Consider the following 14,929-nt stretch of genomic DNA (forward strand, 5'->3'; position numbering starts at 1 on the left):
GCTTGAGGAATAAAAAAGAAAAACTCTCATTTTGTTACAGACTGACTATAAATATAGAACTTGTATATTGACTACATACCTTCACACTCAGTAGGTTTAGGAGGACTCCACCTGCCGTCTATACACTGCAGTATCTCCGCTCCAGGGTTAGTCGGACCATAACAAGGATCACACTCTATTCTGCGCAGAATGTCTGATTCCTTGACTATCCTCCCGTGGGTAACGTTTGCAAGGGGCTCACACTCGCTGTGTTCACATCTTGGGACGTCTTCCCTCCAGGTTCCATCTTGCTGGCAGGATATTATCATGCTGCCAACTAGTTCCCAGCCTGAGGAATGCTTACTGTCAGCAGTAGTATTTGGGTAGTTTATAATAAATCAACCATCATTAAAGGATAATGTTCTGGTCCCCTAGTCCTACTTGAATTTATCCATTTACCTTTTGAAAAAAATATAGTGAAAGGTTACGAATCGAGGGCAGCCGGCAGGGGGGGGGGGTGGGTTTGGTTCCTAGATTGAACCAAATTTTTTAGCACATTTTTTTTTAGCACAAACACTCGAATTTTATAAACTTAACTGCAAGTAAAATTACACATCTTACCATCTTCACACTCATATTCTATCTCAGTGTACGGTCTGTATTTGCCGTCCGTAGCAGCAGGATCTGGATAAGTTGTAGTTTTCATGTGTTGAGCTACTTCCGGGTGGGGGCAGGTTACTTCCTCACAGGTAGGGATAACTGTGTCATACTTACTGCTGCTCGTGCACTTCAGTTGTTTGTCTCCTACTAGTTTGTATCTGGTACAGTGAGCATGTGAGTAAAAGGTAGTTTGATATATTGTCATGTAAGTAAAGCGCAAAATAATATAGAGCCATCTTTCAAAGTTGGCATCTTTGCTAGAGCCATAATGTTTTCGTTTGAACTGAAAATTAATAAAAGTCTTTAGCACAATGTCAAATAATGTTTGCACAAATGTCATGAATTCCTAAATAATACCGACTTACCCTAAATCACACTCAAAGCTAACGGTTTCTCCACACTTGGGTATATCCTCGACATCATGACCACTTGTAATTCTTCCTGCAATATCATCCACTTAACCGTGTAATACAATTTGCAAGCCTACTTTGTAATAGCATACTATAGTGTCTATAGTACTGCAGTAATTTCTTCTGGTCAGACAATCTACACAACGTTTGAGCAACGTTTGATGCTCCATTAGAGATAGCGGGCAGATAACAAAGTATTGGATTGCAGAGTATTGAACCTTACGGTTAGAAATAGCAGGCAGATAACAAAGTATTGGATTGCAAAGTATTGAACCTTACCGTTAGAGATAGCAGGCGGATAACAAAGTATTGGATTGCAAAATATTGAACCTTACCATTAGAAATAGCAGGCAGATAACAAAGTATTGGATTGCAAAGTATTGAACCTTACCGTTAGAGATAGCGGGCAGATAACAAAGTATTGGATTGCACGTGGGCTCTGGAGATGACCAAGTGACTCCTTTATTCCCATCAAATACACATTGTCTTATTTGTGCGTCTCCTCCCTGCAACTCAGAGCACGTGTTGCACTGGTAGGTAATGTTAGCTCCGTATAGGACACCTTTACCCTGCTCTTGCAGTGAAGGGAACACTGCTCCGTTAGTGGGATCGTCCTGGGGTCTACAGGACATCTTCACACATTTAGGAGGTTGTGGGAACCATGCAGTCTTGTCACATCTTATCCAGGGAGTCCCCTCCATCTTGTACCCTTCCTCACACGTATACCAATACTGCTGGTTACAATCAGTATCCTCTAGGTTTATCTTAGCCTTCTTCATGTTAGCATGAGGAACAAGAGGGGGAGCCGGGCACTGCTTCCTGGCACATCCACTGTGAGGGTACTCCCAGGTTCCATCAGATTGGCAGAGTGCCTCCTCCGGCTGGGGGACGTGGAAACAGCGTCTCTGTCTGGGGTTTACTCCGCAGGTGTATTCTACCTGGTGTAGTGTAGTGTTAGTGTTAGTTAGACGTTAGTATAGTGTTAGTATAGTGTAAGTGTAGTGTAGTGTTATAATTCTACCTGGTGTAGTTATGTGTTAGTGTTAGTTATACTAGTTAGTTATAGTGTTAGTATAGTGTAAGTGTAGTGTAGTGTTATAATTCTACCTGGTGTAGTTATGTGTTAGTGTTAGTTATACTAGTTAGTTATAGTGTTAGTATAGTGTTAGTGTAGTGTTAGTGTAGTGTTAGTGTAGTGTTAGTGTAGTGTTAGTATAGTGTTAGTATAGTGTAAGTGTAGTGTAGTGTTATAATTCTACCTGGTGTAGTTATGCTGCTTTAGTCAGGTTTATTAGTATGGCGTCATTATAATATTTACAATAAAAAAGAGGTGCAGGTTTTATTGAAGTTGTTGTAGTTTGAATAGAACTCATGATAACTAAGTGATAACTCATTGATAACTCATTATATGAGTAGAACTCATGAACTAATGATAATTAAGTGTTATCTTACCTCGTACCCATATAGAGTATCGATATACTCAGCTACCAGCGGAAGACTGACAGAAATGTCTCCGCAATCGATCGCCACGCACTCCGGCTCCGTCCCTGACCATTTCTCTCCGTCACATTTTCGTGTTACTGTTCGGGAACTGCAATATTTTTTTAAAAATTATAGAGGGTGTACATTTTTTGGTTCTTATTTTTTGTTACATCTTATAACAAAAATGACACAACGCACGATAAGATAAAACGAAGAATATGTCACGACCAGATAACACACTCGATCAAGGTCAAGTTCCAATCTACAACCCAAACAAATGTCAGTAAAACAAATCTAACCTTGTAGTAGTAAAGTGGTAGCCGGTGTTACACTCGTACGTTACACTAGCCTCACACTGGAAGTTCTGAGAACTTGTCATTCTGCCGTTAGCTGGTGTCCCTGGGTTGGAGCACCTCTTCTCTGAGGAAGATTAGGAAGAGTTAGGGAGATACTACACCTCTTCTCTGTTAATATTAGGAAGAGTTAGGGAGATACTACACCTCTTCTCTGTTAATATTAGGAAGAGTTAGGGAGATACTACATTACCTCTCTGGGAGATTATTTAAAAGACATTTAAGAAGTAAAGGGATGAACTGAGATTTTTAAAATAAAGAGTTGGCACTGACCCTGACAGACAGGGAAACTTCCGTTCCAGTTCCCAGTAGCTTCGCACTTTAGCACATGGAACCTTGGGTAGATGCTCTCTGTTTCTTTTACACTGTAGGACAATTTTATTATTGGGGGGTTATTAGGAGAGCTTCTGAGGGTTTTATTCCTTTGTTTATACAGGGGGTGCTTTATAAGGGGGAGGGGGGGGTACAGGGGGGCTGTATAGAGGAGCGGTGCTGTACTGGAGGACGAAAGTGCAAAGAAACTGCTGCTAACTGCTGCTAACTGTTGCTAACTGCTGCTGACTGCTGCTAACTGCTGCTGACTGCTGCTAACTGCTGCTTACTGCTGCTACCTGCTGCTAACTGCTGCTAACTGCTGCTAACTGCTGCTAACTGCTGATAACTGCTGATAACTGCTGCTGACTGCTGCTAACTGCTGGTGACTGCTGCTAACTGCTGCTAACTGCTGCTAACTGCTGGTAACTGCTGCTAACTGCTGCTAACTGCTGGTGACTGCTGCTAACTGCTGCTAACTGCTGCTAACTGCTGGTAACTGCTGGTAACTGCTGGTAACTGCTGGTAACTGCTGGTAACTGCTGCTAACTGCTGCTAATTGCTGCTTACTGCTGCTAACTGCTGCTAACTGCTGCTAACTGCTGCTAACTGCTGCTGACTGCTGCTAACTGCTGCTAACTGCTGCTAACTGCTGCTAACTGCTGCTAACTGCTGCTGACTGCTGCTAACTGCTGCTAATTGCTGCTAACTGCTGCTAACTGCTGCTAACTGCTGCTAACTGCTGCTAGCAGCAGTTTTTTTGCACTTTAGTCTCCCTAGGGGGGGGGGGGGGGGTGTACAGGGGGTGTACAGGGGGCTGTATTACTAGCTCAACATAGTTAAAATCATTGGTAAGATTAGTTTTGTATTCTATGTGGAATTCGAAAACAATCTTCATCTGTTCAATCTAACTTGAAATTTAATCAAACCCATGGAAATTGGAAGTGTTTAGTGTTTACCTTTCGTTTTTGAAGGCACTATTAAACTTGTAGCAATCATCACACTTGAACGTGACAACAGTACCGTACTCGTGTGTGAGATCAGGGAAGTGGGAGCGATAAGGTGAGGAGTTTATTGAGGTGCAGACTTTAACTAAGGGTGGAGGTTTCAGTTAGAGAACTGTGAAACAAAAATATTTAGATATCATTTTAACTATCACTAATCCGTTCATTTATTCGAGGTTACGTGTTGGCGAATGTATAAATTGATGAATCTGAAGCAATAAGAAAATTGAAACAATTATCATTCAAAAAACCAAGTTAAATATTCAGAAAGGGCTCCATTGGAGGGCTTCATTGGTTTTAGTAGGTTTCATATTTTTTTAAATAAATTTTTTAATTAAAAAAAAAAATAAGTAAATAAAATTTTAAAATTGTCTTACTTGAGCAGACAGGGTGTTTGCCGGTCCATTTTCCCCACTCAGTGCAGTTCCGGACCAAATCACCGTCCGTCAGGTAATACCCTTCATCACACTTGTAAACAGCCTGGGTTTTCAGTTTTAGGATACACACAATACTTTCTCACTATTGATAGGCTAATTTTATTAATAACCGCTAAATATTGTCTTTCAGTGTTCAGGGAGAACAGTATATAGCTGGTGTACGCATGACAAGGTCCCCCCTCCCCCCTCTCTTCCTACACCCCTGGTACGCATGACAAGGTCCCCCCCCCTCCCCCCCTTCCTACACCCCTGGTACGCATGACAAGGTCCCCCCCCCCTCCCCCTCTTCCTACACCCCTGGTACGCATGACAAGGTCCCCCCCCCTCCCCCTCTTCCTACACCCCTGGTACGCATGACAAGGTCCCCCCCTCCCCCTCTTCCTACACCCCTGGTACGCATGATAAGGTCCCCCCTCTTCCTACACCCCTGGTACGCATGATAAACAAGTTTACTGAAGAGAAGTTTAAAGTAAAAAACCTATTCCTTAAATAAACTAACCGCTCCATCACAAGTCCCATCAATACTGACAAGACTGCCGTGAGTAGGGGGACTAGGTGGGGCCTGACACGTGATCCTCTCACAAGTGGGCGCTGTCTCGTTCCACATCCCTCTAGTACAGTCCCCAGGGTCCGGTACACACTTCCTTCTCTCACAGAGACACTCTGAGTCGTGACTGAAGGTGTAGCACCTGTCACATCTGTAACGCGCCATGTCCCCACACCCTCGTCCCGTTGTGTCTACTTGTCCGTGCTCTATTTCCGGAGCCTCCTCACATTGTCTCACTGAACATATTAAGTGGTGTTGTTAGATCTTTAGATAAGTGATAGTTGACCAATAGTTAGTCGGTTGTAAATCAACTAAATTATTGTGGTATATTCACTATATGAGATAAGAGAAGAGAGCCATTTTAGGACGCGAGGAGAGTTAGGACTCGACGGACTACATTAAATCAATTCCCTCCTTAACGTCCTCAATAAATGTAATAGACTGGACTACAATCTGTAGTGTACAATAGTTATAAACTATTGTGAAAATATTTTGTAACTATGACACACTCATAGTGATCAACTTCTAAGTCTAACTCCTCCAATGTTTTCAATGACTTACAGTTCATTTTAGGCTCTTTTGTTGTCCAAGACCAAGATTTATCGTAGTTACATTGCGCTTCCATGATTCCATCCGTCGACTGAAAGACATCATTATTATAAAACAGGATCTTACCGACAAAAATGATTCATAAAAATACCTTAATGCAGTAAACTGTACCCTTGAAACAGATTTTCCCAACATTTGTCGCATGCAGCTATATCTTTGATTTCGTATAATTCATGTATAATTAGCAAGCCCTGAAAGACAAGGCTTGCTAATTATCAAGTCATATAATATCTGAATTGCTATCTACAAATTATTGCTTTATTACATATCAAAAATGATTGTTCCAATTCGCTAAATTTGCTTTTCCCCCTAAACTAAAATCAAATAATATTATATATTAACAAATTAAGCTAATTTATGATTCAAGAATTAATAAAGAAACCATTGTCTCTTCAGCACATGACTCCTCGTAGTAGCACTCATCACACTCAAGCTCCTTCTTGAAGTTGCATTTATTCTCTCCTGCTTTGTAGGTACAGTGTGGTACAGCTGGCGGGGTGGCGCACCTCGACCCTGATAATTAATTAGTTTTTAGTTATTTTCAACTGTATTTTGATTCATTTTTTAAATACTTATTGCTTTGATGGGTTTTCTTCCTTCGATTTACTCGTATACCTTTTTAAGAGTTTCATTTATCAGGATATCCCAAAAATTATTATTTAAATTTCCAACTAAAATGAAGATACAGTTTTACTGAGGTATTTATTGGTGTGCTAACTAATTAATTAATTATAAAGAAAAAAATGAAAAAATACATGTTAAGAAAAAAGAAAAAAATATATATATATAAAAAAGTATCTCTTACTGTGGCAAGTAGGGAGGTGATGTGACCAGGTCTTGTTTGTCTGGCACGTGTGAATCTGGGACCTTGAACCGTCAGGGAGCTCATAACACTCGTCACATGTCACCTCCACCTGACCGTTCAGTTATATCAAGGAGAGGGAAATGAGTATAAATAAAACAATAATATTATTTTTTAAATTGTTTATTGGATAGTGAAACAACAGTCTAGCCTAGTCTCTTTGCTCCCAATATTATCATTTTTTTATTTATTTTGTATCTACCTTCCTATACTTTTAACATCATATCACACTTCCCCTCACACATTAATGACCATATCAGACCTGTATCTAATGTATCTGGAATTTGACGTATTGAAATACCACTTTTGACTCTATATCCACAGTTATTCACCATGGATTTGTTTGTTATTAAATAGTTTTTCATAAATTTTTGAATTTAGATTAATTCGATGTAATGGGTCCAAGTTACTGCGGACATAGTTCACTATGTGTTTACCGTGTTTGGGTGCCAATCATATTTTACAGATGGGGCGACATTTTGAACGATTCTACTTTATATTCATCTATTGCTGTACTCTGTAAAATTTGAAAAGTATTTAATAACAAAAAATAATATAAAACGCTCTTTGAACAGTACTCACAGTGCTCTGACAATGAGCAGGGTTATCTAGACTGTACTCTTGAGGGGAGGTGTATTGAAGGTGCATGGTCTCATCTATATCTCTGTAGGGGCAAGTCTTTACTGAAACGCATTGTGGTGGTCAGACCTTGTGTAGTTAGCAATTTAAATTTAAAACATCAAATTCGAGTTCATTTAAATGCAATGTTGCTGTGTATAATGTTTAACATTGATTTGTTTGTAATATATAAGTGATTTGCTTATTAACTTAAACTACTCACACGTGCAGGACTTGTCTCTGTTAGTCCACTCTCCTATCTCTCCTATATCTGACTGTTTCTTAACACACTGTTTTACGGGCGGGTTCTTTATTCCGTCCACTACTGCTCCATCCTGCAAATATATGCAAATATTTGACAATATGCACTATGCAGATATGCAAATATGCAAATATGCAAATATGCAAATATACAAATATACAAATATGCAAATATGCAAATATGCAAATATACCCTGCTTAGTTTCGGGATCAATATTTTATTAGGTCCCCTATATTGATGTCTTCACTAGTGAACTAACTAACCTCATCGTTGTACTCAAAGCAAGGTCCGCAGATAGGATCTATCTCCTGACACACATAGTCTCTGTCACATGTGGCAAAGTTCTCTTTAACAGTCATCTCACCCAGTTCCTGTAGAACCGTTCTGGTCCCCTTTCTGTAAACCAACTGTGTACTCTTCTCCTCAGTTATTGGGTCCACCGGCTCCTCCAGGTGCTCGCAACAGATAGCTGCGGTGTTGTCAACATGTTACCATATTAGGGCATCACGTGGTACAACATACACTACTTGCCTTGAAGTTTTAATTCTGTTCTACATTAGAATCTGCAATAAGTCTCAAATACATAATGAATAATTTCCCTAAACTTATGACCTCCCCCCGCCCTTACTACTCACGTTCACAGACAGGAGGGTTGGAGCTCCAGCCAGCAGTCCCCGTGTTGGTGTTTTGGTTACAAGTCAGAGTCTCACTTCCAACCAGTCTGTAGCAGGGATCACACTCGTATCGTACTGTACCTGTTAGGAGACGTTGTTAGTCTACACATCATCTACATATGAACAGATACAAAGAGGAAGGGAAACTAAAAGTTAAAAATAAATAGACTAATATGAATCAGCGGATGATAATTAATTAGCGGATAATTAGCGGATAATAGTTAATTCTCACCGCAAGTGCAAGCAGACTCCGGTTCCACTGTTTTAAAACTTCCGTTATCAATAGTGACAGGCTCGGAGCAGGTGATGGGGACGCACTTTGGAAGGTCCTTGTCCCAGAACTTAGTGGGAAGACATTGCAGGGTGTCTGTTATAACATCGGCACTGATCTTGTGACAGCAGTCACATTCCACATCTATCTGTGGAGATGTGTTGAAAGATAAAGATGTTGAGACAAAGAGACAAGAGTATCCAGATGTTTGAAGCAGCAGTGCGTTTAGAACAAAATGTTAAAGTGAGATGGACTTACAGGCTAAATATCTAAAAGTGAGATGAACTTACAGGCTAAATATTTAAAAGTGAGATGGACTTACAGGCTAAATATCTAAAAGTGAGATGAACTTACAGGCTAAATATTTAAAAGTGAGATGGACTTACAGGCTAAATATCTAAAAGTGAGATGGACTTACAGGCTAAATATCTAAAAGTGAGATGAACTTACAGGCTAAATATTTAAAAGTGAGATGGACTTACAGGCTAAATATCTAAAAGTGAGATGAACTTACAGGCTAAATATCTAAAAGTGAGATGAACTTACAGGCTAAATATCTAAAAGTGAGATGAACTTACAGGCTAAATATCTAAAAGTGAGATGGACTCAGAAACCAAAAATATAAAAGTGAGATGGACTTACAGTTTGGTTGCACTTCTTTGTACTGTGTACTACAGTGTAGTGAAGGTTGTTTTCAGCTGGGATCTCAGGAACGTTACAATCTTTTCCTGTTTAAAGTTTAGGTTAATTCTAATCAAGTCATGATTCTGATCAACGTTCTGTATTAAATGTTAGTGAGGATAGGTCATCGTAAACTGTAATATTTTAAAGTTTATCTTGTTTTACTCAGCAACTAAAACAATAGTGTATATTACACATATATATAATATGTTTATTGTGTAAGTAAAGTGTAAGTAAGTGTATCTTATTTTACCTTTTGCTACTAAAGCAAATTAAACAATAAAATACTCACTGGTACACATTCTGTCGGTGTTGGTCCAGTAACCTTCCTTACTGTTACCCTTCTTGACACACTTCCTCGTGGGTGCAGAGTCGGACTGAAAACATACCAAGTTACTTTGTTACTACTAGTTAATGTAACATAACAAGTTAATGTACTTGTTTTAAACAATCAATGTTTTTGAAGTTTTCAACGTTCTTTACAATTCTGGTTTAGTTTGGATCCAGTTTCTTTTCGAGAGTATTCCTTTTAATGAGTTTATTAAACCTCAAACAAAACTAAAGGTTGGAAAGTAAAGCAGCCGTTATGAAACAAGTAAAACAAGTAGCGTACTACTACTGCTATAAGTAGCTAATTATCAGTAACCTACCACATCCCCCTCTGTTCTGTACTCATAGCACTCGTCACACTCAGCTGCTACCTCCTGGCACACGTAGTTGTCTCCACAACCTGCCGGGTTAGCGCCGTGTGTGTAACGTACCCCCGTAGATATTACCTGCAGGTTTAAATCTTAATACTTTATAAAGTGTGTGTATAAATACGCTATAACTAATTAACTATATATAACTAATAATTTGAGGATGTTTGAGGGTGGGATCTGCAACAATACTTGTAATTGTATGACGGGATCAAAACGGGATCAAAACGGGATCAATACAATTTTACACAAGAATACAATACTTGTATAGATTGGCGATTTTTATAATTCTGGTCGTTTCATTGTTTCCTTCGTTCATTAAAATTATTGAAATATTTGTAAAGGAGTAAATGTGACCTGGTAGTGTGGTTACTTACTCCTTTATAAGTAAGATTATTACCTGGTAGTGTGGTTACGTACTCCTTTATAAATATTGTTATTACCTGGTAGTCCTCATCCTCGCTGGGTACGGGTAGTAGTGCTGGGCAGCAAATAGCTGAAACGGAATATCAGTCAGCTATGTGTAATCATAGTTTATTGTTATAAATTTGTTGAATTTATAACAATAAACAATAAATTCAATTTTTTGTTTTATTCTAAACATTTCTTGTTTCATTGAATAATAAAATCAAAATATTTTAAAATTAAATGTTAACCATATGCACATTTTGCAAAACTGATAAAATGATAAAACGTACGTTGACAAGAGGGCGGGGTGTTACATTTTACAAAACTGATAAAATGATAAAACGTACGTTGACAGGATGGAGGGGTGTTGACCCAGCTCGTGAGACTGAACTCCAAATCAGGCTGAGTACAGATCACCTCCTCGTTGCCTACTAGTTCTGTGCACTCGTTACAAGTGTACTTTAACTGCGGAGATCAGGTGCCTGTCACTATTTGGTGGCCCATGTAATGACAGTAACAGGTTTTTTTTTCGAACAAAAATAATTATTTTGTCATTATTTTCAAAATTGTTTGTTTAAATTATTTTCTCAAATATTACCTTTCCACCGCAGGATAAAGCTTCCTTAGTAACTGTGGCGTTAGTGACAACAGGGATCTCATCGTCCGCACATGCCATTACTGAAATTATGACCTGATTAGAAAATTTAAATTCGAGTTATATTTAATATATGATACACAAATTCAAAATCACACCATAAAAACATTGTTTTAAGGCTGACATATAATCAAATTATCTGGACATTGATCAACATGTTTAATAATTGTCATAAACAATTTGAGCAATTTGAGGAATACTCAAGTAAGGTAATGTTGCCATGGTTACATGACCATTATAAGGTACTCACTTTGACAGACTGGAGGTAGTCCACTCCACTGGCCCTTAGGGTCTTTCTTAATGTCTTTAGGAACACAAGATCTCTCCAGGTCTCCACTCACGTGTCTGTAGCACTTGTCACACTCCCATCTGAAGTGTGTGAGTGTCAGTAATTTAATATATAAGTATATACATTCCCATCTGAACAGTAACATATTATAGAGTGGCGTTTATTACATAGTGAGGTAGTTTATTACTAGCAGGAACCCGTATAACCCTATTTTTTCATGCTGATTTGGAGGACATTAAAGCATTTGACCCATTCAAAAAAAGGTTCAGTAATTTATTATAGAGTGATGTTGAGGAGATAAGGATGACTGAACTCTGCTTAATCTAATGTAAATCCAATTAGAAAGGAGGTAAAGAAAGTGGTTGAACATAATAAACAGATCAAGAGAAACTGAAGAAAGTGAACAGGTAAAAACACTTTACCTGAGTGTGTTAGGTTGTGTTACCTGAGTGAAGAAAGTGAACAGGTAAAAACACTCTACCTGAGTGTGTTAGGTTGTGTTACCTGAGTGAAGAAAGTGAACAGGTAAAACACTTTACCTGAGTGTGTTAGGTAGTGTTACCTGAGTGAAGAAAGTGAACAGGTAAAAACACTCTACCTGAGTGTGTTAGGTTGTGTTACCTGAGTGAAGAAAGTGAACAGGTAAAACACTTTACCTGAGTGTGTTAGGTTGTGTTACCTGAGTGAAGAAAGTGAACAGGTAAAAACACTCTACCTGAGTGTGTTAGGTTGTGTTACCTGAGTGAAGAAAGTGAACAGGTAAAACACTCTACCTGAGTGTGTTAGGTAGTGTTACCTGAGTGAAGAAAGTGAACAGGTAAAAACACTTTACCTGAGTGTGTTAGGTTGTGTTACCTGAGTGAAGAAAGTGAACAGGTAAAACACTTTACCTTAATGTGGTGGTGCAGTTGTACTCGTGGTCGTCGTTCACTAGATAAGCGTTAGAGACTGGCTCAGGAGCATCACATGTCATGTCTGGAAACGATACAGCATGTTACCGTGGTTACAATATCACACACCACTTGGTACCAGTAAAAGTCCCATTATTTTAAACGCAGTGATTGTGGGTGCGCACTAAAGAATTCACCAGACTATTTTCCTATAATCTAACAAGCTAACAGAACCATCAGTTACAGAGTGTTTCACATGAAATGTGTCTATTTTAAATTTGTTGAAAATACAGTAAGTTCTTACAAATGCAGCTAGGAGTGTGTGACAAATACTGCAAGTTCTTACAAATGCAGCTAGGGATGTGTGACTTACAAGTGCAGCTAGGGATGCAACTTATAAATGCAGCTAGGGATGTGTGACGATGAAATAATGTAAGTTCTTACAAATGCAGCTAGGGATGTGTGACGATGAAATAAAGTAAGTTCTTACAAATGCAGCTAGGGATGTGTGAGGATGATATGTTCCACGTTCCATCACTCTGACACATCAACCTGTCTTTGTCACATACGTGATAACAATCTTTAGATACTGCCTGAGTAGAGGGAGGTTGTAAATATTCTACTAATTTAATGTAAATATTGTTAAAAAGGATTTTTAATAGCTATAAGATATATTGAATAGTAAAGCTATAAGATATATTTAAGAGAGTGAATAACATTCTATTCAAAGAACAGCGATGTCACTGTTAAAAGAGTAAATAACTTACCTCTACGTCCATTATATCACCACAGTAGAATGTGTCATCTCCAGAAACCCTCTTTCCGTCTACTGAACTCTCAAACTGGCAACCACCTGGTTATATATTGATTACTGTTTTAAACAACAACAAAAGATCCGAAATTTTGTAAGAGTGTCCTTCAGTACACACTTATTTAAGTTAAATTATTATTGTTTCGTGTATAATTTCTGGGGTTAACTTCAGCTCAATATAATGACTTTTGAGTCTTATCTCACCATTATGAGTCTTATGAGGTGGTCCTAATTCACACAATATCAGGTTTCCTCTCAACCATAATACCAATCTCCTTACCTGGCCACTCTACATCATAGTTATATTTCCTCTTAACCATAATACCAATCTCCTTACCTGGCCACTCTACATCATAGTTATATTTCCTCTTAACCATAATACCAATCTCCTTACCTGGCCACTCTACATCATAGTTATATTTCCTCTTAACCATAATACCAATCTCCTTACCTGGCCACTCTACATCATAGTTATATTTCCTCTTAACCATAATACCAATCTCCTTACCTGGCCACTCTACATCATAGTTGTATCTCCTAGAGAACTCCGGTTGTCTCCATGGACACGTCTTCCTAGAGCAGGTTGGTATCTCGTGATCCCATTCACCAGAACCGTCACATGACAACGTGGCCTCTCCGTTCATTTCATAACATCCTGGGATAACTTTAATTTACATTACTTACCCAGATAACCAATGGAATTGCTTAGCATTACTGAACTAAATTGCATGCTACATTTCAAATGTATAGAAATATAAAGAGATAATGTTAAACTAGATCCCCTTACCATCATCGCACTCCAAAGTCACAACACAGTTACACTTGAAGAGATAATGTTAAACTAGATCCCCTTACCATCATCACACTCCAAAGTCACAACACAGTTACACTTGAAGTATAAAGAGATAATGTTAAACTAGATCCCCTTACCATCATCACACTACAAAGTCACAACACAGTTACACTTGAAGTATAAAGAGATAATGTTAAACTAGATCCCCTTACCATCATCACACTACAAAGTCACAACACAGTTGCACTTACCATCATCGCACTCCAAAGTCACAACACAGTTACACTTGAAGAGATAATGTTAAATTAGGGCCCTTACCATCATCGCACTCCAAAGTCACAACACAGTTACACTTGAAGTCATTGCTACAAGTCTCCTCCACAACCCGGATGTTATCCCTCAACACCAGCTCAGGGCACTCCATCTTCACACACGTTATCTCCACCCCGTCATACACACCGTCCACGTGGGATAAAGGACAGGTCTGGTTACTCGCTACTTGTGTGCAACTTCTTGTGTTGTCTCCGCCTTCTTGTCTGTAACAGGTGTTGCAGGTTGCGGTTGAGGCTTCTCCGCATTGTAGTGCTCCTGGGGGAGGGTGAGGTATTAGGCTGGGCCCTGGGGTGGGTATTAGGCTGGAGGAGGGTGGGTATTAGGCTGGGCCCTGGGGTGGGTATTAGGCTGGGGGAGGGTGGGTATTAGGCTGGAGGAGGGTGGGTATTAGGCTGGGGGGAGGGTAGGTATTAGACTGGGCCCTGGGGTGGGTATTAGGCTGGAGGAGGGTGGGTATTAGGCTGGAGGAGGGTGGGTATTAGGCTGGAGGAGGGTGGGTATTAGGCTGGAGGAGGGTGGGTATTAGGCTGGAGGAGGGTGGGTATTAGGCTGGAGGAGGGTGGGTATTAGGCTGGAGGAGGGTGGGTATTATGCTGGAGGAGGGTGGGTATTAGGCTGGAGGAGGGTGGGTATTAGGCTGGAGGAGGGTGGGTATTAGGCTGGGCCCTGGGGTGGGTATTAGGCTGGAGGAGGGTGGGTATTAGGCTGGAGGAGGGTGGGTATTAGGCTGGAGGAGGGTGGGTATTAGGCTGGAGGAGGGTGGGTATTAGGCTGGGCCCTGGGGTGGGTATTAGGCTGGAGGAGGGTGGGTATTAGGCTGGAGGAGGGTGGGTATTAGGCTGGGGGGAGGGTGGGTATTAGGCTGGGCCCTGGGGTGGGTATTAGGCTGGA

General features: G+C 39.8%; 1 protein-coding gene across 2 annotated transcripts in view; it reads right to left on the reverse strand.

Moving 5' to 3' along the window:
* LOC134825526 (sushi, von Willebrand factor type A, EGF and pentraxin domain-containing protein 1-like) overlaps window positions 1-14,929 on the reverse strand; it is a 40,427-nt gene that overhangs the window by 10,683 nt on the left and 14,815 nt on the right. Inside the window, exons 26-55 of one of the 2 annotated variants that reach the window (XM_063837756.1) lie at window positions 14,024-14,293; window positions 13,421-13,567; window positions 12,869-12,954; window positions 12,592-12,694; window positions 12,102-12,186; window positions 11,173-11,291; window positions 10,866-10,945; window positions 10,615-10,732; window positions 10,303-10,355; window positions 9,812-9,937; window positions 9,454-9,538; window positions 9,123-9,208; window positions 8,442-8,628; window positions 8,171-8,290; window positions 7,799-8,004; window positions 7,497-7,608; window positions 7,238-7,338; window positions 6,599-6,707; window positions 6,176-6,306; window positions 5,746-5,824; window positions 5,137-5,420; window positions 4,578-4,680; window positions 4,156-4,288; window positions 3,158-3,249; window positions 2,831-2,951; window positions 2,502-2,640; window positions 1,441-1,987; window positions 1,005-1,080; window positions 601-797; window positions 80-328 (exon numbers count right to left, since the gene is read on the reverse strand). In XM_063837756.1, the coding sequence (XP_063693826.1) occupies window positions 80-328; window positions 601-797; window positions 1,005-1,080; window positions 1,441-1,987; window positions 2,502-2,640; window positions 2,831-2,951; window positions 3,158-3,249; window positions 4,156-4,288; window positions 4,578-4,680; window positions 5,137-5,420; window positions 5,746-5,824; window positions 6,176-6,306; window positions 6,599-6,707; window positions 7,238-7,338; window positions 7,497-7,608; window positions 7,799-8,004; window positions 8,171-8,290; window positions 8,442-8,628; window positions 9,123-9,208; window positions 9,454-9,538; window positions 9,812-9,937; window positions 10,303-10,355; window positions 10,615-10,732; window positions 10,866-10,945; window positions 11,173-11,291; window positions 12,102-12,186; window positions 12,592-12,694; window positions 12,869-12,954; window positions 13,421-13,567; window positions 14,024-14,293 (4,344 nt within the window). Of the gene's footprint in view, window positions 1-79; window positions 329-600; window positions 798-1,004; window positions 1,081-1,440; window positions 1,988-2,501; window positions 2,641-2,830; window positions 2,952-3,157; window positions 3,250-4,155; window positions 4,289-4,577; window positions 4,681-5,136; window positions 5,421-5,745; window positions 5,825-6,175; window positions 6,307-6,598; window positions 6,708-7,237; window positions 7,339-7,496; window positions 7,609-7,798; window positions 8,005-8,170; window positions 8,291-8,441; window positions 8,629-9,122; window positions 9,209-9,453; window positions 9,539-9,811; window positions 9,938-10,302; window positions 10,356-10,614; window positions 10,733-10,865; window positions 10,946-11,172; window positions 11,292-12,101; window positions 12,187-12,591; window positions 12,695-12,868; window positions 12,955-13,192; window positions 13,568-14,023; window positions 14,294-14,929 lie in introns of both variants that reach the window. The other variant, XM_063837755.1, reaches the window with a different exon arrangement.

This window comes from Bolinopsis microptera, chromosome 13 (assembly GCF_026151205.1).
Source record: "Bolinopsis microptera isolate Bmic1 chromosome 13, MBARI_Bmic_1.0, whole genome shotgun sequence".
In the NCBI taxonomy this organism is placed as follows: Eukaryota; Metazoa; Ctenophora; class Tentaculata; order Lobata; family Bolinopsidae; genus Bolinopsis; species Bolinopsis microptera.